Genomic DNA, 23,055 nt, shown 5'->3' on the forward strand with positions numbered 1-23,055 from the left:
TTTCGTCAGAGAAGGGCTAATTATACTGATAATCTCTTTCCTTTTACGACCCTCACCTTTGGTTATGCCCACAGGTAAAAGTGAAGGTGGCATTCACCAAGGTCCAAAGCAGCAGGAGGGGGTTACGTTGTCAACTGCATGAGGAAATCAGTGTAGTTCATTTTTCAGATGAATATGGAGACTTTTCTGCAAGCTACATACAGGATCCAGTCCTTCCCACAATGCCCTGAGTTAGACCCTGTGAAATCCCACGGGTATCAGGGTGACTAGAGAAGACAGTGTTTGCTAAGGCCACTCAGCTGACTCTTCGCTCCCATCAGTCATCTTGAAGGAACTCTTCTCATAGAAATGACATCCCTGCAGGTACAGTGGGAGGCCGGGTTTAGACTGGTCACTGCTTTGTATCAATGGGAGTGGTTCACTCCACTGCCATCAGAACATACAGGGGAGCTCTTGAGGGCATCTAGAACTCACAGTTCTGAGCCGGAGCTCAGAAGGGGTGTGGGCTGCTTTGCACATTAGCTCCAGCCCTGGAACCCCAGGAAGTCATCTGCCTCTCTGGGCACAAGAGTGTCCATCTTCAAAATAAGGGCAGACGAGGTGCTGGCCCATCCAGGCCAAGCCCACTCTAGTCGCCTGAGCTGGTGGCCCAAACCCTGGCACCTGTGGGCTGCAACTACAGCCAATTGGGACACTCGTGTGTTTGCTCCTTTTAACTTCACTCACAACACACCTCCTGGCCAAACATTAGAAGCCGTGTGCTCTCCAATGAGGGCAAGGACAGCAGCATAGTCCTAGGCTACAGTTACTGATTAGGGACCCCTTCTAATTATAACGTGTTATCTTTGTGGCTTGCGAAGAGTGTGGCATAAAATATGCTTCAGACACATACAACACTCGTTAGTGACCTGGCCCCTTTCCTATGTAAGACATGACGACAAGCAGAGGTTATAAATAGGGCTCGAGTCTTTCTGATTCAACCTCACAATGTACGTGGTTCATGACCCCTGTGCCTATGAGCGGCCCTCACACCCGGTACTTAGATAAGGCCTGGTGTGAGAAAGTCAGATAAGACGGACGCTGAGAGTGGAGCTCTAGTCCAGCACAAAAGGAGTAGGACTCCTCTGCAATACGGTCGGAAGCAGCCAGATGCAGTCGAAAGGTCACTGTCTAACTTTAACTTTGGATACTTCACAGTACACACTTCACAGGTACGATACCAGACTCAGGATTTTCTGTTTTGTTTTATAACCGTAGTGATCACTTCCTTCCCGTAGCATACCAGGAAAAGGGCGCAGGTCTTATAGTTTGGGCATTAATATTATGGAATAGCCGTCTATTTCTGGTATTTTAAATCTGATAGTAGTTCTCTAAACTTTGATTATCTACCTACTATGTGAAATAATGGTGAGGGAAATATTTAAAGTTAGGATGAATTATTTTTCTGTTCAAAGTGTTAAAAGCTAGTTCTTATGAACTGTTAATATAGGAAACTATTGGAATGGGATCTACATAGCTACATATAGATATGGGTGTGTGTATATATATAGATCATATGTATATCACATGATATATAACATATCCATATATACTAAATATGGTATGTAACAGGCATATTTGTATACGTAGACTTGTTTTGATGAATAAATTATGTCAAACAGAAAACAGAGTAACAACATTCTGCGGAGACTAGAAGGATTTGGGTTCGGTTCATCTATTTATTTTAAATTCAATAAACAAAGAAAGCACGTTCTGAGCCTGACATCGTACTAAATGCACTACAAACACAAGATGAATTAAACATTGCCCATCCCTCGGTGAGTTCACAGACCTGAGAAAAAACAGCTGCAACCCAACATGAGACGGACGTGCTATAGTAAAAAGGTGGAGAGAAACCTGCCCGAGGAGCAATGTGTTCTGCAGGAGTTTGGACAGCATGGAGGTGTGTGCAGATATGGTTATTTTAGAAATAAGAGCTGGCATGAGACCTAGGTTTGAAGCGTGAACAGAAGTTTGTCAAGGAGTTTTGGGATTTCCGAACGCAACTCTGGTAACTACAAGTAGGTTAGGGAGGGGAGCGAAATGCAGAGAGTGGAATGAGACTCGACTGTTCGAATGGCCAAACCAAAACTGCGGAAGGTATGGCTTAGGGCAGTGGAAGGGGCCAAAGAGGGAGGGCCCTGGAGATGGTGAGGCCGAACCCATGGAGCCAGCTGGTGGGGGCAGGCAGGAAGGACAGGTTAGCCAGACCCCAAGGTGCAAAGCTGGGCCACCTGGAGGAACGGTAGCCACAGGCCGTGTTTGGGGGAAAGGTCTGACTTTGGACATGTTGGATGTAGGCCGTCCTTCAGACAGTCACACATAGATGTGTTCATGAGAGAATGATGGCTATTTTGAGTCTTGGTTCTTTCACAGCCTACATGTGTGGCCGTGGTCACATAGGTCAACCCAGGCCCGGAGGTGGAGACACTTGCCTAAATCCCCTAGCTTCCAAGGGAGAGACAGGCCGAGAACTGGAGCCCACCCTTCAGGGCCTCCGAACAGCGCTGGTGCTGTCCATGGTGCTAGCATGAAGCCTGCCCCGTCTATTCCAGCTGCCGCCCTCGCCGTAAAGCTCAGTGCTTTGGGAACACTACTTGTCCCTTCCGGATGCACATGGCAATAGCCATCACACACCCCAACAAGCCGGCTGTCCTGGGCTTGGCCATGTTTCCCCACACGCCGGGCTGCTCTGTGGAACCCGCCGTGGGGTGGGAGCGCCTCTCTACCATGATTTCCCAGCCCAGGAAGCTCAGGCACCTGAAGGTGAGATGATTTATGCTCAGTGGCAGAGTGTGAGTCAGTCAGAGCCAAAGTGAGCGCCAGGGGACTCAGATGTAATTCAAAGAGAATTAAAAACAGAGGCCCCCTGCTCTGCAGTCCACTGAGCCCCGCTGACACGGTCGCGGGCAAAGAAACCAGAGATCTCAGTTGTTCTTCCACGACCACATGCTTGAGAGCCAAATTTACCTGTTTTTAACTGCTACACACGGGACTGGAGAAAAATGTTTTAAATACGTTTCCCTCAAATTAACTTGAGGAGCTGACGGCAGCTTGCTGAAGAAACGGTGGCAGGGCTGGAGTATTTACAGGAGCATTAGACACCAGAGGATCAAATACAGAAGCGAGAACGACACTCCTCGCTCGGCAGCAGCGCATGAAACGGTGGGGAGACGTGTTACTACGAAGCCTCGCAGAGGCTCCAGGAATACAGCCTGGCTGCCAGCTGACAGAGCGGCCTGAGACTTAGGGCAGGTTTCACTTCTTTGGAAATGCACAGAATAATCCTTTCGTCAGAAAGTCCTCACACTTAAAACTTCCTTTTTTTTTTTTTTTTTTTACAAGAAAAAGCCTAGCAAAGAAATCCCAGCTACGCCCAGTCGCTTTAGCCACTTGTCACATCGAGTCACGTAGAGCGCTACAGCATAGCACTGCAAGGGCACACGATGGCCCAGCTTCAGTTCATGTGGAGGTCTCAATACACCGTATTGGGCTGGGTGGTTCAGTTGGCTGGCGGGAGAAGGGGGATGCAGAGCAAGGAGAGATAAGAGCACATGGGAAGCTCTCCCCTGGATCTGTGTCTGGTCCACAGCCCAGCCGTCCTGGGATTGGCCGTCTCACGCAGCACAGTCCGCAGCCTGTGTTTTCACTTGGGCATTACAGGAGAGAACACGCTGCACAGGGAACGCGGGCCTGGCTCAGCCCTGCACACTCGCGCTTTGAGATTCAAGGTGTCAGGACTTTTTCCAGCCTGCGTGTCCCCCGGAGGAATAGCATGCAGCGTGATATGTGTCCTTGGACCGTGCATTACAGACACCAGGTCGCGCCTGTAGGAGACGGGTGGCAAATCCAGCAGCCTCCTGCCTCCTGAGCGTGTGCTGCTTGGCTCAACACCCAGGTGGCAGGGAGCTCTGTCAACCCCCAGCTGGGGCCCAGACTTGGAGTACACACACACCCCCTGCCTGTCCGATGGGGGGGCTAAGCCTGTGCTGGAACCGCCGTGAGGAAGCAGCTACACACCGCACGGTGGAGGTGTGTTACCTGTGACAGCACTCAGAATCAACCTTCCGCAGAAAACAATACCCAGGTCTCCAGCTCAGCCTTCCTCCAGAGGAATAAAATGACACTCCCAGCTTCCTGGCTCAGAGCACAGGAGCAGCTGGCCTCCACGGCACCCCTGCTGACCCAACACGGCCTTTCCAAGATCTTACTCAAGACTCTTCTAAAAAAGGGAAGTAAGGAGTGGAAGTGCAGAGCCAAGCTCCAAAGAGATCCTTGTATGTGTTTTGCAGGGAACTTTTCAGAATCTCAGTTGATTAAGTTCTGAGAGACGGGAGCTGGGCCACAGATTCCACCTAGAGTGTCCATTAATGCTGCCTCCTCCAGGAGAAGCCCTATTTGTCTGTAGCCAGGAGGGGGTCTCAGTGTGGGAGGAGAGCGGGGGCACAGGACGAGAGCACTGACACACGGAGCAGTCGGGCCACTGGGACAAAGGCCAAGAGGGAATATGTCTTTTAAGGCTTTGTGCTCACTTGTTAATTCAGCAAATATTACACAGGCAAGGGCTGTGGACGCTAGGAACACAGAAAGGACAACATTCTCCCTAAATGCAGGGAGGGTTGCATTTGAGGGTTGGTGCCAAAATGATATGGAAACAAATAATTACTCATGGTGCGTGTGGGGGAGGGAGGGAGGGAGGGAGGGAGGGAGGGATGGATGATGGGGGCTATTTTAGAAGGTGGCTGGACACTGAGGAGGTCACGTGTACCTGGGCACGGTGTCTTTTGTGCAAGTCCCCTACTCTGACCAGGACAGCAGGTAATGCTTCCTTCTGGCCATTTCACTGTGAAGACTAAAGGGACCTTTGCTTTGTGTCAGCCAGAGTTGGCCAGACTATTAACCTTCGGACACTACCCTCTCAGTGAGCCGTCTTCTTCTGAGTCAAGCCGGTGAGTGGTGCGTTCCTTCCCCAGTGAGAAACATCCCCCAGCGGAAAGCAGCGCACAGAGCAATGCACATTCTTCCCGCCCAGTAGCCAGGCCACATCAGGGCACCGTTTGCCGGCTGGTACACAGGCATCACCCTAAAGCAGGGGCACAGCCACTCGCAAGTTCCAGAAAACTCAAGGTCACCTCGCTGGACCCGTGTGCATTTCCCACCCAGCCTTCACTGCCATCCACTCCTCCACGAGGACACCCCTCCTGGCTGCAGACTCAGCAACGGAGGAGTGCAGACAGGAATCGACGCCACGGGAAAGCCGAGTCCCTGTTAACGAGGACGCAGATTAGATTACCTGTGATTACATGGCTCCCTGGTGTGAGAAACTGGTGAATGACAGTATTCCCAATGTAGTTGCTAATGGGAATTCAATAATTACAGGTACCCAGAACTGCAGCGTTAGCCTCGGGAAGGCTGGCACCCACCCTCCGATCTAATAACTCACGGCCTGTCTGGGACTGTTGAAATGGTTCTGATCTGCAGGGCACGCTTTCAGTATTCAGCCAGCGCTTTGAAAAAACTCCTCTTTCGTTCCTCACAGACCGTATTGGATACACTATCTCACGGACTCACTGGCAAGGCTCTTGTTTTCCCTGTTACTTTTCCAAGCTGAAGAATCCTTTTATAGGTGCCTCGATCACTGTTAGCCCTCGTTCCCATGACAAAATTGGTGGTCAACAGATAATAACAATAAAACAATACTGAGTTGCATCTTACAGTTTATAAAAAACTTTTCACTGACTTCTTAGGGAGGTGGGGGGATCCTTACCAAATCAGTGAGATAATCAGGGCACTATGACACCCCTTGACGTGAAGGAAACTGAGCTGTAATGGGGATGAGGGGCATCTGAGCCCTGGCTCTTCCCCCAACGTCCAGTGGCCAGGACAGGACAGAGCCGTGTGCTTTCTGCTGCCCCCCGTGACAGACCTGAGGGCTTGTGTGCACGGATGCAGCGTGTCCTGAGATTTGTACCCCCACAACCATCCTTCAGAGGAACTATCCTCCATTATCACATCCTCTAGACTAGCAAGACAAGAAATTCATGGGGTTTTCTTCTACTGCCTCTAAACTGCAGCCCTTTGAAATGAGGGTAAAGTAACTCTTGCTTTGGGAGCTGGGGTCAACTGGCCATAAAATTCTATGACAATATTTTTAATTTTTTCCGTAATATTATAGTCGTGGACAGTAAGAAAAACGGAACAGTGTGTTTAAAATATAAAATGGTCCATTAGATGGGTCTTAAACTTGTTTTGAGAACTCCAGATAATACCACTTAGCTGTTTTGTCTTTCCAAAATGTCAATATTTGTCTTCGATTAATGGTTCCCTAAATCAATCAGATGTTGTGTTTATAAATGGTTTACGGTACTACTGGATATACACTGTTCTGAGCTCATGTATTATCATCATCACTAAGACTTTACTGAAATCATCCGCCATTTAGTCTGGAATCCACACCAGACATAGAAGAGCACAGAGTGGAATTGTCAGGAAGCTTGGCATGACGTAGCGCCCAGGTTCACATAATAGGGGTACGGAGTGGGGTACGCAGAAGGGAGCTGGGCTCCTCAATGCCAGGACCATGACAGAAAAATGACACTAGGCCAGAGGGGTTCCTATCCCAAATGCCAAGGGGACCCGTTAAGCGTTTGTTAAGGTTCGGGGGTCAACAAGTGTCCTTATCAAAGCCAAGAAGAGAAGGGGGGACTCTAGGCAAGTGACAGCATTCTTGAAAGAAACTTCCTAAGAAACAACATATACTTAAAAAGTCATTTTAATCCCGTCACTCTAACACAAGCATCGTCACTGCTGGCACATGGCGTTCCCCGTGGCGACATGTTTGCACACTGTGGCTTCAGCAATGTAACTACAATTTGCAGTTATTTTCCCTCAACACTATCTAGGTTTTTGCCTGAAAAACTGTCTTTGATAACAACTGAATGATGTCCAATGGCCTTGACTTATAAATACACTGTTTGCCCCAGTGTTAGATACTTTGGCTCCCAATCAGTTTTCTCAACGGATCAGGTTTTACAAGGAGAATGTAAGCCAAGGTCATTTCATTTCACAACTGCTTCAGGTGAGATAAATGGATTTCTTGATCTTCAGCAAAGCTGCACAGTAATAGAGCTGTCACATGTCGGACATACATGTACTAAGATGACCCCTGAACACTCATATTTTTGGTTAGCTTTTAGTCCGGAAGGCACATATGTGGACAAGCAAAAGGGTTCCTCATATGTCACATTTCTCATTTCAACAAACACATTCCAGTCACGCACTACTTCAGGACGGGATGCGTGAGAAGTGTGTCATCAGGCGATGTCGTCGTCGTGTGAACACCACAGGGGGCGCGAACACAAAGCTGGATGGTAGAGCCCACTGCACACCGAGGCTGTGTGGTAGAGCCCATGGCTCCTGGGCCTATACAGCACGTCACTGTACAGAACAAGACACTCCATCAAGCGCAAGAGAAAATGATGCAACAAGAGACGCGACAAACACGAGATGTATGAGGCAACTGCCGGCAGACTGTTTTACAGCAAACTTTTTTTTCTCTAAGTAGAAAGAGTACGCTCTAAAGTGATGTCAAAAGTTATAGCTTAGTAAATACACAAACCAGTAACAGGGTCGTTTATTATCAAGTATCACGCGCTGTACATAATTGTACTTACACTCTTATATGACTGGCAATGCAGTAGGTCTCATCACACCAGCATCACACATACACGTGAGGAATGCGCTGTGCTGTGACATTCTGACGCCTATGACATCCCTAGGGGACAGGAATATTCAGTCCATCATAATCTTATGGACCACCCCGTATATGCGGTCTGTTGTTCACCAAAATGTCGTTTTGTGGTCCATGGCTGTGTAGACTGTAGCGCCAACTATGTACACTAACAATTCAGAGGTTCCTGATGAAAGCAAATAACTTAGTTTTTCAAGAAACCAAACTGATCTTGACCCTGAACAACACGGGTTTGCACTATGTGGTCTGCTTTACCAGGATTTTCTTCAGAAAATACCATAAATATATTGTCTCTTCCTTATGATTTTCTCAATAATGTTTTCTTTTCTCTGGCTTACTTTATTGTAAGAATACAGTATATAATACATATAACATAGAAAATATGTGGTAATCAACTGTTTATGTTATCGGTAAGGTTTCTGGTCAACAGTTGACTAGTAGTAGTTAAGTTTTTGGAGAGTCAAAAGTTATACGCAGATTTTCAACTGCAATGGAGGGCAGCGTCCCTAAGCCGTTCAAGGGTCAAGTGCAGTTCACAGTGACATAGAGCTAAACCATATTATTCAGCCCACTGCTTAATACTGAGTCACAAAATTCATTATAAACACAGTACGAGTGATCAGTCACGCTGTACAATGTCACCAAATTTTGCTGTCATTCAGGGGGCTCTTCGTGTATGTGAAAGACCAAGCACTAAATCCGTCCTTCTTTTCTTTCTAGTGTGGAGCTAGATTTTAAGCAGCAAGAAGACAAACTCCAGCCAGTTCTGAGGAATCTCCATCCTTTTGAGGAAACTCAGGTTGCACCTTCGCCTTACTCTCAGGAGACGTACTCCTCAACTCCCAAGCAAAAATCCAAAACCGAATCTAAAAAGCATGGAAGATGGAAACTCTGGTTCCTTTAAAAACTCACAGTGTTTGGAGTCTAAAGGCCGTCTTTAAAACCCACTGCAGTTGAGTAAATCCTTTTCCAAAATGAATAGGGTCGAGGGAAGTGTGGCTGACGCTGTCACCGAGTTCTCACCCTGCTTACCAAAAAGGCCTTTGTACTAACGACTAATTAGGAGAAGCAAGGTATTCAGTGTCACAACTTGCCGGCTGTTCTTTGCAGTTTGCGGATGTGGGATGCAAAATCTGAAATGAAACTTGTGTAGTCAAAGACAACCAGTAAAAACTCTATCCCACCCAGATCGGCAAGTGTTATGTTATCAACCTGCAGAATGGCAGGCTGTCACTCTGTACACAGCTAAAACTCATAATTCTTTTCAAGCCTTTATGTTTTGGGGATTTTTTTAATAATGAGAAGAAAAAGCAAGCCTTATGTTTGCAAAGGACTTCATTTTTACGTTTCACTTTTCAAATAAGCAGGGGGTGAGTGCAATTTTCAGCACATGAAATTCTGGAGAAAGCACAATTTTTTCAAGTGGTCAGAGACCATGAATAATCTCTAAAATGTGACTATCTGTATATTTGCCTTCATGTGCTGTAGCGCTAAGCCAAGTGACCACATCTCAGTGTCACACTGACACCTCAAATTTAGCATTCTCCACATTTCCAGACACGCGACATGTTTACTGCTCATTTTTCCGGCCAGCAACCAGGAGTCCCCCAAAGTCAGGACATGCCTTTAATCAGTGCAGGTGGACAGGGTCCAAGCTATTGGACACTAAGCTTTCTTAGATCTCATTTGTAATCTTTTGGTACCCAAAGGCCAAATGATAAATGCTGGCAGGAATGTGAAAACACACTTAGAGATACACAATAGATGACAGAGTCACCATAAATCACAGGCATACTCTGCCACCGGAAAGTGTTTCTGTGGATCAATCTCTGAGACACCGCTGATCACCAGAAGCGCAGGCAGATGTCTTATACAGCTCGGTATGCCCTGTAACAACGGTGGGAGACCCGACCATCTCAAGGAGAAACAGCGTGTTTAGTTTAGCTGCTACCATCAGACAAACTTAATATCACCTACATTTAACCTGTTAGTAAGTGGTACTAAATGAAATACCTAGGGGAAAGCTGTGAATCAAATGTTTTTAGGTATTTTTTAAACAAACAGTGATACTTAGAGTTCTCTTTTGATGACACATTGCAATATAAATCTTAGTTCCTTTATTTTTTCACTCATTCCTTTGCAAGTATCTTTTTATAGAAATCAAAAGCCCCTCGTCTATTGATGACTTTGTGTATCCATTTGTGCTTTTCACACTAGGAAGCAGGGATCTTATTTTGCCTTTTATGGCATAACTTAAATTTTGAATAGTTTGTGAATATACAAGAAAACCTAGTCTTCAAGTTTCTGTCCAACAGTTTCATATCTAATCTAGTGCGGACATGCACACCTCATTGCGTAGACGCCAAAAATAAAGTGGCCCCCGAATGGAAGGATCTCTACCCGCAGTTCTCAGACTGGAGCTATTTGTTGCTGTGCATTTTCCTCCTGACTCAACAGCAATTCTACTTTAGTTCTAAGTGGCTTGATTCGACAAGGACCTAGTGATCCGCAATCAGACATGAACTTGAAATAAATGAAAAGAGCATATCGTGTGAACATTCTTTGGGGGTTTCTCCAGCTATACCGCAGACGTATGCTTTAATTCAAAGAAAAATACACATCTTTTGTGGAAACACTAGATGAGGATACAAATCCTGGAAAGTCAGTAAACAGAACCGAGAAATATTTTTGTGCAAAAGAAGGACGAACACGTCAGTTCTGTACCAAGAAGGAAGTGCAATTGTTTCCTGTAGACAGAAAATTTAAAACCTGTGTTTCATGTATTTTATACTGTTTTTAACTAACGTTATAAAAATGTTTGCAACAAGTTATCTCTCCTTGTGTTTCAAGAATTCCAAATATCTCAGTGAATTGAAATAAGGGTATTAGCAGCTTTTTAATTAGTACTATAAATCTGTCAAGAGGACATCCTAGTAAACAAAATAATGTCACTGTTTGAAAGCAGTCTAGACCAAAAAAAATAAAAAAATAAAAATTAAAAAAAAATTCAGAGTCGAAAAGGAGACTGAAGATACACTAATTACTATATAAAAATAACTGTGTCTTCAGAATAGGAAAAACTATTTCCAAAATCATTTCATAGTGTAATCGCAGTGTGTCACTAACAGACGATGATCCTTCTCGTAGAAAGATTTCAGTCAAAACTTTGATACAAAACCAAGGTAAAAAGTACAGCGTTCCCTCATATGTAGATGTACTCATGGCATTACGTATAGAGATTCAATTATTATACTTGTCACTAAGTTCTTTATTAGTTTTTAAATAAAAAAATCAAAGGTGATGTTTTGTGTGTCGTTTAAGCTTATTTCATGATCTCAGTAATTTGGGAAAACAGAATAAATCTCAGAAAATAATAAGGAAAGAAGGACGCTCAGGCTGTAAAGAACTTCATGGAGGTTTCCAGAGACCAGGCCAGTACGAGGCGTGGGCACCGCCCACTTCCTGGCCTGGCGGAGGAAGGGGTGGGAGTGAAACCCAGTGGGGCCTCAGCTCAGCAGACCATGCACCCTGGTATGGGCTTTGGCTGCCAGGAGGAGAGGATGACAATTTTTAAGGGCACTGGGCACCCCACAGGCTCACAACAGGACCGGCTAACTGATCCCTAATTTTTAAAGAACCTCAGATAGACAACCAAACACATCAGTGTTTTCATGGCACATCCTGCCATGGCCCACGGAGACTGCTTCTCTCTCCATCACCCATCAAGCAGATCTCAGCCCCAGGTGATCAACCACTGCCTTCCTTGTGTCTTTCCTCCCCTGGTAGGAAGACCAACACCCCAGTTGTGCTGAGCTCCCCACCTCTTGTGGAGACCGCCCACTACTGACCCCTTCCCCAAGGGAGAGGTCCGCCTGAAAGCCCAGGAGAGGAAGTCCCCACCCCCTTTCCGGGTCTCTGCAGAACAGAGTCTACTTGCAAGGATTGGAAGGGGGGCACTGTAGGCTGACATAAAAGGCTCCCATCGCACTCACAAGTTCCACAGGGAAAAGAAGAGGATGAAGATAACTCATGTGCAGAATGGGGGGTAAGACCAAAGCACTACCCGGACAACTGGGGGGACACTCCAAGTCGCCTGCTGTAACCATCTGGGAGCCACTACTGCTGCTGCCTCAGAGGTCCTCTCATAAGTCACTAGCTACAACAAAGGACTCTGTGTCACGCAGGTGCCCATCAGGCACTGAGGGTGTGCCACGGGCCTCTGGGGAGGGGTCCCAGGACCTCTGCATCTGTTGCTTCGAACTTACACTCTCCCCTGGTTCCAGAAGAGTATTAGTGGGGAGTGAATCAAGGTGTGGGAAACCCGTGCTGTCTTGGGAAGGGCCTGGGAAGTTAGCAGAAGCTTCCCACGCATCCTACGAGGTTGCCAAGGTGTCCATCACCATGGAGATGTGAGGTGTGGTGTCAATGGACCAGCATCAGGCCGATGGATCCAGTCTCTAACGGTAACAGTGAGCCTGCCTTGCAAGGCTGGTCTCCCCGGGTACCATCCCCGCACGGCACCACAGATACACAGCCCTCAGTCACTACACAAAATCCACACCATCAAAGTGAAGCGCTTGCCTTTTGCCTTTCAGAGACAGAGCAAGCACACAAAGGAAACAAGGATCGGCCATGAGCTTGTCCATCGCTCCCCGTCTGGAGCAGCACAGCACGTTTCCCAAGCCCACCCTGGGTGGGCTGATTTTTCAGGAGCACTTTTATCAGCAAGTTAAATTTGACGTGACTACTAGGTAAGGCAGTGTCATTGGTGAGTGTCACCTGAAGATCACAGCAGCTGCTTTCCACACCGACATAGCTCATTTTGTCTAGAAAATGCTGCCACTGGCACATTTGGCATGGGAAGAAAAGAGCTATATGACTCAGGAATAACATTCCATCCTGTGAATTAGTCTTAACTAATCACACTGTAACGGGCAGATGAGGTCCTGTGAAGGCAGCAGCTCAGTAATCAAGTTAAGGTACCTTTGTGGTTAGGTATGAATATGCAAGAAATGCAAAGCCCATGTTACCCAGGCACTGACATGGTTTTTATTTCCTTTGCAGTAAATCCACAGTCCGTGACCTACCTTGAAAAACTACGAAGGGCCACAGAAACCCGAGAAAGGCAGGAAAAAATTGTTGTACAAATACCAAGTAAAAATGATTTTTATCATGTCATCACAGCTGACACGTGCACGCATGTCAGGATGACTTTCTGAAAGCTGCATGTTTTCAAAGCACATTTATTACCAAACATATCATTAGACACACTTTTGATGACCCTCGTAAACAAAATCCAGGCACTGTCCACTTGAAGCTTTTGTAACGTGTTAGTTTCCTTTGCAAAATGAAGATTAATACAGCCGTTTTTTAAAATGCATATTCGTTCATAAACTCCATTAGAATAAACATGGCAAAATGAATATTCACGCACGGAGACATAACACCTGTGTGAAGCCTTGGTTACCAGTCTCGGTGAAGGGGACCTATATACTGAAAGACCGTTTCTATTACACTATTTCCAAATGAAGACAAGCATGGCCGGTCCTTATCAATCACCCAGGGTCAATGGCAGTACCGGGTTTTCACTGACAGCGTCTTTCCCACCAGTGGTGCTGGCGTCACAATGAAACAGGCCCCACCCCATCAGCGTCCCCAGCAGTGAGTGTCCTCAGCAGCTGGAGTTCAGAGTGGCAACAAAGTAAATTCCACCAGTGGATCTAAGGAGCCAGGAGGTGTCGTGGTCACAAGAGCAAGAAGAGAATCCAGGCAGAGGTGCCCCTTTCCTAAGCCTGCTTCTGTGGACTTTCCACGGGGATCTTTCCTTAGAGGAGGCCCACATTTTCTTTTCGTGAAGTGGTAATTCCCAGTTTTCTGGTGTGTATCCAGGCCATAGAGAAATCTTTAGAAGCCCTTCTCACTCAATTACATTTGTAAAGGACCCACTGACAGAATGTAAAGCTGGTCATTTGAAAGCAGCAGCAGCTAATATCACAGAAGGGATCTTCCTATGGATTAGTATGCATTTCATCTGCTCACAACCCAGCTCTGTGTACAAGTGGTTATTCCAGCAAAGACACGGGGCAGGGGGTGCCCAGTCACCCACCTAATGGATGGTCAGGCCACCTGCCCACAAGACAAGAGCACCTAGCCCACCATGGCCACCTGCTCAGAACTTACCAAAGATGAAGAACGCTGCCTAATGCTGAGGGCCAAGAAAGCTCTCCCAAGAGGAAAAGAAAAATAAACTGAAGTCAGACAATACAAAAGTAAGCACTTCGCTCAATTATTCTGTAGCATCAGAGGGCACTGGAATCAAGATAAAACAGCATCTTAACTGTGTGGCAGGGTTACCGCAAGGCTTCTCTGCCAGGGCCTGTTTTAGGCACCCACGTGAGCTACGAAGCTGTACCTGTCAGATGGAGTTCTACTTTTTCTTTTAAAGTATAATATTAATACTTAGGATCGTGGCATATTTTATCCTATGCATGAGGTGTATTCCAATAGCCCATGTCAAATATAATGTTGAAAAGTATAAAATGAACTAAAACAAATTATATACAACAAACTGCATAGTGTTTTATAGAATACCACAGACACAGATAAAAGGAAAGGATTCTACCATACATCACAGCTCACCCAATAATGTCTGAAGTTCCCGGTTCTCAATTTCATCATAAATTGACAGAGACCTGATCAGACCGCAACCGCCTCCCAATAACTTATTCCCATGGAAACAGAGGTCACATCTCTAGTATTATTGCTGACAACATCATGGAATGAATCGTTATGTGAAGCGTATCTATTCAAAACTTTTCTTATCACCTTAATTTTTAAGTCCACTTTCAGTGATTACTTAGAATTTTTATGCCGGCTCATAGTCACACCACCCCCATCCCATTTACGCACAAATGAGTACCAAGCACTGAGGACTGAATCATGAGATGTTACCGTTTACCCATAACAGGCCTATAAACCATTTTCTCAGCTTCTTCCACTCCAGAAGGCCCACTGAAGAGGGCCTGGTCAGGGACATTGCCCCAGGCCTTCCCTGGTCAGGGACATGTTTACCTGGTCAGGGACATTGCCCCAGGCCTTCCTCTAATCTGCATTCACAGAGAAACAACAGTGACAGTAAACAGCCAACGCAGAAGCCTACGTCTGAGGACATCGGGGAGCAAGGTTGTACCACTGTGTGGACATCACAAAGGGACACGTGTCTCCTTGGTGACTGAGAGATCCTTCTAAACACCAGTCTGACACGGCCAATCCCCTCCCTGAAAACTTCATGCTGTCATCATTGCTCATGAAACAAATACAGCTTCTTCAGAATTTTTTGTTTGTTTTTGAGATTCCTTCCACAACAGCTTAGTGAGTTTTACAAACGGCATTTCTGGACTCCTTTGATAGATAGTTATTGAAGATGGTGGAAGTGGCAGGAGTCAGCTAAGGACCTAAATCCACTTCCTGCTTCTGGAGACTCCTGGAGAAGGTCCGGGAGCAGGGAAATGGTCCTGGCTGTGGGCAGCTGGCCTTGGGCCACGGCAGCTACTCAGGAGGATCTAGGTAGGCCACGGCAGGATGAGAGTGAGTGTGGGTCCTCGTTGTCACCCCTTCTCAGAATGTGCAAGGGCTGCTCTCGGGGCCTCCTAAGGGTTCCTCAGAACACAGGTTCCCCCACGCCCTTCAGGGAACAGGCACCCAACTCTTGGTCTGACTCTTGTCCCGCCAGGAGATCATAGCATTTGGCCCAGGGAAAAAAATGAAAGGTGGACGATGGAAAGGTGCCTCTGGCCTGGACAGCTGCGTGCCCAACAAGGAGGGGGAGCTAGGAATGGTTCAGAGTCCCCTTTGACACTTCCTGGCATACCACTGAGGTCAGCACCACGAGTCTCAGCCCTACAAGAGACGAAGGCAGCCAGCTCTGGCACTGAACCTGGGCTCCCAATAAAAGCTGCCATGCTAGGTGAAGGATTTCGGACAATTTCCTGTCTCTGCACGGGGCATTTTCTGTACTTGCACATGCATGATGAAGGGGAGAATTAAATGTGCATCTTGCCATGAGTCATACAGTGTCCAGCACATGAACAGATGCTTGATGAACAGCAGCTAGTATTATTGCCACTAGTATTATGACTAGTGGCCTGAGACCTGAGTAATTTCCCGGGGGCATCCTGGGCCACAAGGTCTGAGAGAAGACACCACGCTCCATCCGCCCTTCGCTAGATCCTGCGCTTGAGCTGTGAGCACGTCTTACAGTCTCTCCAAGTTCAAGGACCCACTGAAACCTTTACGGGCATCCTCCCTGCCCTCCTCTCCCCAGGTGACTCCTGGCCAGCGAGCAGAGACCTGAGTGAACACCCACCTGGAGTCAAGCTCCTAACCAGAGACAGGATCCCTGCAGTTCACTTGCCCCCACACCAGCCACCTCCCCCACCTGCCCATCGTGAGAGCCCATCACTCACTCACTGTAACCCCTGAGCACCGTTATGCCACCCCAGGCTCGCTGATCCAGCCCATTCCAACAGGGGTCTTAGCACAGTGACACAAAACTTAGCTCAACTTCAAGCCACACGTCATTCCTCCATTCTACCTCAGGTCTTCTATCGCTTCCACAACTACAGTGCTCGAAGGGCACCCATGGCACAGCCCAAGAAGACAGGCTCACCCGACATCGGGAGGGCTCCTGGAGTCACCCCAAGTCTCGCTCCAGGGGGCTCAGTCTCCCCCAACTTTGACAAAGGTGTTTAAAGACTATAGAATAACTTATTCCCATGGAAATAAGTGATAATGAGGAAATAAGTAATGATGAACAGGAAGAGGCCGACATGTTGACATTCACAGAAAATGGAAAAGCCCCCTGCAAATAAAGCCAATTTACTAGAAATACTTTATTTCCTAATTTACAGACATTCTCGTCCAAACCTAAATGAGCTGTGCCTTAAAAAGGAAAATCTGAACGTAACGTGCTGAACTCTGAGACACAGACGGGGAGTGTGTTACTGGGAGGAAACACACTGAGAAGTGATTACTTACTACTGTGCCCCTGTCTGTATTCACCCAAACTGCCTCCTTTATTGTCACATCAGCCACAGAAAGCAACACAGGCCCAGTGCTGTGTTCCTGCTTTGTCCTCCAATAGAAACGTGTGTCATCTCGCCTACTCTAACGACATGCAGCAGGAACAGAGACCACACAAGGAAGACCGATGCGCCAGACCCGACAGTCAGTGGAAACTCGAACCGGAGTTTCTATTCTTTCATTAAGAAAGTTATTTTTCTGTTTTTTGAAATGCCGTCAAAACAAACTTAAATGGTACCATGTATGAGAAATGACAGAAATTAAATGGTACCTATATGTGCACCTTTTGCCTAAGAGACCCAATGCAAGAATAAAGGGGGGATGAGGAGGAAAACGATAAACTCTAGAAAGAAGGCACCATAATATAAAATGTGAGACTGTCTAAATTATTAGAAATATCCTGAAAGAAAAAGATACTGTCCCACGCCTCAGGAATCTGTGCAAGAGAAACGGCACGTTAGAGCAGGAAACAAAACAGCTAAGTTAGAGGACCTCAGTTGCTTGTTAAGGTCTGTTGTGACACTTTCAGGTGTACAATTCTGTAATACAGTATATCTCACATTGTGTGTATTAATGGTATCTTAAATGGAAATACGTAGAAAGAAACTTCCAGAAGAATGAGGTCTTAGAAGAAAATACACATCCTTCGCTAGAAGTAATGAGCAAAGTAGAACCAAAGGCTTCTGTCTCCAAAATATTGGCTTGGTCACCTCCAACTTCGACACTTGCTTCTAAACTCACGGAAAATGAGCACATTGTATAGACCAGACTGTAAATAAATGTGAATAAATACACCTCATCTGATCACTAGGTTGTAGTAAAATAAGCTTAGTTTCAAAGGCAAGGAAAAGGCCCAGATGGATTTCCAGGCGACAAAGTAAATGACATTCCCAGGAAAGAGGCCCTTGGCCACAGTGACATGCGCACGCGTGTGCCCCAAACACTTACGATGAGTTCGGAGTCCCGCCCCATGGAGATGACCGTTCGGTTCACTGTCCGTAGCAGCTTCTCCATGATTATCTGGACGTGCCTCTGCGTCGGGCCCTGGAGGAGACACCGTGAATGAGCAGCAATGCCCAGGACGGTCATTAGCCGCGAGCCCCGGCGGCTGCCACTGAATTCATTTACCCCGTGAAGAGTAAATCAATTCTAACCCTTAACGAGATGAAAAACGGTCCCTGTCAAAGGGGAAAGCCTTCAAAGAAAACTCAAGCCATTTTATTAATTATAGCCCATTAACAACAATTTGTCATATAATCATAGTAATTTAAGCAAACCTTCACAATAAAAGCAAGTCTGTTTAAACAATATCATCTTCGTGTCCCCTGATTAGCCCGTCGATTAGTTTTCTAAAGACACGTGGCTGTTTGTAAATGGGGGGACGGCAGATGACAACCGCACAGGGCCCTGCAAGTCCATCCCGCTCACCTGGGCAACTGGCACATGCAACATTAAGGTTCACACGCCCTCTGGGCGACTGCCTGAAATGCATGGGTCTTGGAATTTCTATCGGTGAAAACCTGCTCTTTTCAGCATGTGATGAGGTTCTTCATGAACTCTGAAAATGCTGAAATACGCTCCACAGGCACTTCCACCACGGCCTGGGCAGGCACCACCGCCGGCATGAGGTCTGGCCATTCGACCGACCCCTTTACTCCCAGCCCTTTCTCCACAAAAACAAATACCCCCAAACTACTATGTGCATGTATTACTTTAAAAGAATCAGAATCGAAAAAAAAGCATGTAGGTAATTAGCCTCCATTTGTTTATTTCCAACTTTTAACATCAAAGCCTTTGTCTGACCTTAACGATCAAAATACAAGTCTTGGGAGGCATTTAGCTGAGAAGTCACAGCAAATAAACTTAAAAATATATATATTTTTAACGTGGAAGAATAAACATTGTAATATAATTAGCATACCTTATACAGAAACAAAAATAATTTGAGGGTGCAACTCTGCAGAGAGAGAGAGGCTAACCTTTACAGTCAAAGCCATTTCTTTTTAAATGATTCAAACGTGCGTCTGTACCTCGAGCCTGGGGCTTACGTGAACCAGGTGAGGACACCTCCCCGGGGGTCCCAGAAGGCCTGAGCAAGCAGGGCCGTGACTCACCACATCCTTCCTGTACAGCACCTCCAGGACGTTGCTCAGCAGCTGGCAGCAGGCCTCCAGGTCTTCCTGTCTCTCCAGATGGTACTTGAGCTGATCTGTCATCATGGGAAGCAGGATCTCTCGGCAATCTGCAGGGGACACGGGGCTGTCAGTTAGCGGGAGACCCACCAAGATGCAACTCGTGTTTGCTAGAAGCTTGTTTTCCTAGCACGCTACATTGTTCTCAAGCACATTACATTTCCATCTGCCAACTGACATCTGGAGAGGGTCGGATTACTTGACTGTGCGGAAATCACTTATATTGCTGTGTAAATAATTTTCACACCAAATTCCCATGTCCATGAATACATGTGTGTATCTCATGTAAATATACAGTACTTCATAAACAGGCAGTAGTCCCCCCTTATCCGCGGTTTCGCTTTCTGAGGTTTCAGTTCCTCACAGTTAACTGTGGTCCAAAAATATTACATGGAAAATTCCAGAAATAAACAATTCATCAGTTTTAAATCACGTGCTCTTCTGAGCAGTGTGATGAAATCTGGCACTGTGCTGCTCCATCCAGCTTGGGCATGAGTCACCCCTCCATCCAGCATATCCACGCTGTATATACAGTACAATACGACACTTGAGAGAGAGACCACATTCGCGTAACTTTTGTTACGGTATATTGTTGTAATTGTTCTATTTCAGTATTAGTTACTGTTGTTAATATCTTACGGTGCCTAATTTATAAGTTAAACTTTATCATAGGTGTGCATGTGTCTGAAAAAACATGGTATATATAGGGTTCAGTACGATCCACAGTTGGGACACCCCTGGTGGTCTCGGCATGTCTCCTCTGTGGATAAGCAAAAGCCCTTATCACACGTACGAGTATAAACACACATACACACATATCCCCTCGTGTGCACATAGATACAAGCACAATCACACACTGGGGTTTTAACTAATTTTGCGTAGTTACAAATTCAGTGATTTGCAACTTTAAAGGAAATACTTCCTACAACAGAAATTATTGAATTGCAGCTATCCTCAGTTATTCCTCGAAGGACCGAAGCATGGTTTCCTTCTGCTCATGTACCACCACCCCCTAAAGGTTTCTGAGATCCGCCAGTCACAACCTACAGACACCTCCCTGGGTCTTTACTCACTTGGGGAAAATGTTCTGCTGGGTCTACACTTGCAAAGGGACAACCTGCAGAGAGCTGAGAGCTCAGGCTCTGGAGGGACGCTGTCTGACATCAAATTCCACTGGCTTCCTAGCAGGGTCATCTCAGGCAGCTCATGTCACCTCTCTGAGCCTGTTTCCTCATCTCTAACATGGGCACGATGGCACTAGCTACTCACAGCTACAAGGCACCGTGTACCCCTACAAGGTCGGGGGTCTGACACAGGTTACATGCTCAGGACAGGAGACTCGCTCTTATGATGAGACACAGGGGCTGGCTTGTCACCAGCCTCTCTCTGGCCTCGCAGACCCCTGAGCTAATGCATGAGTGTGTGAGGGAGGGAGCAGTGGGGAGCAAGTATTGACCTTGGAGGTGAAAGTTCAGGAAGCAATATCTTCACCTGTTGGCATGAAGTACAGGAATGTGCTTGTGGGGCAGCAGGCAACAGAGAAAACAATCCCGGAAAGGGACCGCTAGACACACAGTCTGTGAGATCGGAGATGATATATTCACAGAAGCACATGCCCTGTTCAGAAAGGTGGGGAGAAGGGCAGATGGCGGCTGGATTTCATCCTGAACATGATGGGTGGGGGGGAAGCGGGCAGGGAACTAGAACATGACAGAGGAGAGAGGTGATCAGATCAAAAGGCTAGAGGCCCTCATGGTGCTGCACACGTAAGGCCTGGGGAAGGAGGCCCGGAGCAGGTCAATTAGCTACGCAATAATTCAGGCAGGAAATAATGAAGGTCTGAGCTCCCGCTGACTCTTAAAAAAGAGGCCTTGAATAAGAGAAACCGGAGGCAGGCTGCCCACGCTGCTGGCTGGCTGTAGATGGGGGTGTGGGAGAAAGGACACCCAGACATGAAGCCCAGCGTCCTGGTGATGAGTCTGTCATCCAAGGAGCCTCACGGGGCCTCCAAGGAGAGGAAACTGAAAAGAAGTGTGTTTAAGGGAGGAAAAGATGATGAGGGTTTGGTTTGGGACAGCTGAGTCTGAGCTGCCTGCTGGACACCTATGTAACTCCATCGAGTAGACAAATGGAGAGAGGGTTCCAAGGGCTGGAGGGGACTCCTGGCCCAGAAATACAGACTGGGCAGTCATCGGCCTCTGGGCAGTAACGAAAGCCAAGTGACGGGGCGTGTGCAGAGTGAGAAGGAAAAATTGTGAACGGCCTCAGGACGTAAGAGACACACAGCCATGAAGATGGGCCAAGGAAAGATGTGGGATGAGGCAGAGATGGGCGAAGTCACCCAAAAACACGGAGAATGAGGCGTTCAATGTGGCAGCAAGCCTGCGTGGACGAGGACAGCTTCACCAGGTGGCCATTACAGGCACAGCCTGCTTCCCCCGGCAGCTTCCTGGGGCGGGCAGAGGAGGGACCAGAAAAGGAAAAGGAGCAGACACCATGCCGGGAAGCCTGGCTGTGAAATGCAGGGACGCTGGGGAGTGAGATCGGAGCCAAAGAACATTGGTGTCTTCCTGTGGCGTTTAGACGGGCGCAGAGAAAACGTTGTTCAGAAAGTTAAAGAACAATAAGGAGAGACAAAAACGAGCTTAAAGATGAAATGCAATTACTAATTGTCTCTCCCAGCTGGGAAGTCCCACTCGACTCCAGCACCACTCGCTCTCCCACAGGAACGCTCCGATGTTTACCGCCGGTTCTGCGCTGTGCAAGTGCCCAGCCACTGCCCTTAGAACATGCCGAGCCCGAGAGAGAAGGCAGCGGAGCCCTGAAATGTTAAATATACTCAGCTTGTATTTAAGATCTTACATTGTAGGAGTTCCAATGTGAATGAGATGTCAAAGCAATGTTTTGCATTAATGTTTCCTTTTTCAATATGCGGGGGAGGGGAGGGGGGAACCCCGAGCATTCCACATCAGAACTGCTCCTATAAGTATGCAGAGACCCCGTTAGAAGACCGTCGGAGCGGGGTGCAGACGGGGAGAGCTGAGGAGGCAGGAACAGCACAAGCCCTTCTGCCTCAGTGTCTTCCAGGGGGACAGCCTGGAGGAGGCTGAAGCTCAGACTCTGACAAACCCCATTTTGGTTTATTCCTCAGGAAAGGGCTGGTAACAACGCCACTGATTCAGAAAGAGTTCTGTCCTATACATATAAGAACTCCCTTGCTGACTAAGCACAGTAACCAGTGCTAAGGCAGCAGTGATGCCTGAGACGCTGCAGGGCGGTGCACCTGGGCACAGGCACACCAGGTTTGCTGGTTATGAGGTCTTCAGTCCGCAGAAGGTCAGGGGCCGGAGTACGGCACACGGGGAAGGCGCTGTCCTGTGGGGACCAGGACGGTCCCCCCAAGTCTACACCCCTGGATGTCAGGGGGCCCTCGCAGGATTCCATTCTCATCTCACCCACAACTTCCTGTGATCCCACTGGATGAACTTGGGCCCCATGGACAGCGTCCCCCCAAAGCCACAGCCTCTAGAACTCATGACGGACGTGCTCCCAAGAGCCAGACATGCTGTCGGTGTAGGAGGGTACACAGGTGTCATAGAGGCCCCCAAGAATGAAGCCAGTCCAAGGAAACACCTCAAGAAAATGACTTCGTAGCAGAGAATCCAGACTGAAAATGCATCTGCCCAAAATGCAGACGCAGATACATGCATCCCAGCAACGTCCCAAAGCCGTGTCCTTCCCATGCAATCTCAACATTCACAAACCCTGTCTGCCCTTAGTAGCTCCTGACCTGTGGCTGGACCTTGAACACAACACAGTGCCCACTGTAGGGGCCACCCGCCACCTCTTAGAGCCCAGCGGGTGGGCGAGCAGGTCCCTCGGCGGACGTACTTGAGTCCAGCCCTGCCTGGGTCCCTCCTCGTGGTGGACGTCTCCGGGGGGGGGTCCCCTTTCCTTCAGCCTGAAACACACTGCCTGGTACACGCAGCCTCT

The 23,055-nt window shown here is 47.4% G+C and overlaps 2 protein-coding genes across 4 annotated transcripts in view; one reads left to right on the forward strand and one right to left on the reverse strand.

Annotated features, from left to right (window-relative positions):
- Positions 1 to 8,839, forward strand: part of INSYN2A (inhibitory synaptic factor 2A) — a 55,220-nt gene extending 46,381 nt beyond the window's left edge. For both annotated transcript variants that reach the window (XM_019728240.2, XM_019728241.2), the window contains one exon: positions 8,510 to 8,839. In XM_019728240.2, the coding sequence (XP_019583799.2) occupies positions 8,510 to 8,693 (184 nt within the window). In that variant the 3' untranslated portion in view covers positions 8,694 to 8,839. The remainder of the gene's footprint in view (positions 1 to 8,509) is intronic.
- DOCK1 (dedicator of cytokinesis 1) overlaps positions 1 to 23,055 on the reverse strand; it is a 444,845-nt gene that overhangs the window by 263,079 nt on the left and 158,711 nt on the right. For both annotated transcript variants that reach the window (XM_019728239.2, XM_019728238.2), the window contains exons 26-27: positions 18,985 to 19,112; positions 17,819 to 17,914 (exon numbers count right to left, since the gene is read on the reverse strand). In XM_019728239.2, coding sequence (XP_019583798.2) covers positions 17,819 to 17,914; positions 18,985 to 19,112 — 224 coding nt within the window. The remainder of the gene's footprint in view (positions 1 to 17,818; positions 17,915 to 18,984; positions 19,113 to 23,055) is intronic.

The sequence above is a fragment of the Rhinolophus sinicus genome, linkage group LG07, assembly GCF_036562045.2.
Source record: "Rhinolophus sinicus isolate RSC01 linkage group LG07, ASM3656204v1, whole genome shotgun sequence".
In the NCBI taxonomy this organism is placed as follows: domain Eukaryota; kingdom Metazoa; phylum Chordata; class Mammalia; order Chiroptera; family Rhinolophidae; genus Rhinolophus; species Rhinolophus sinicus.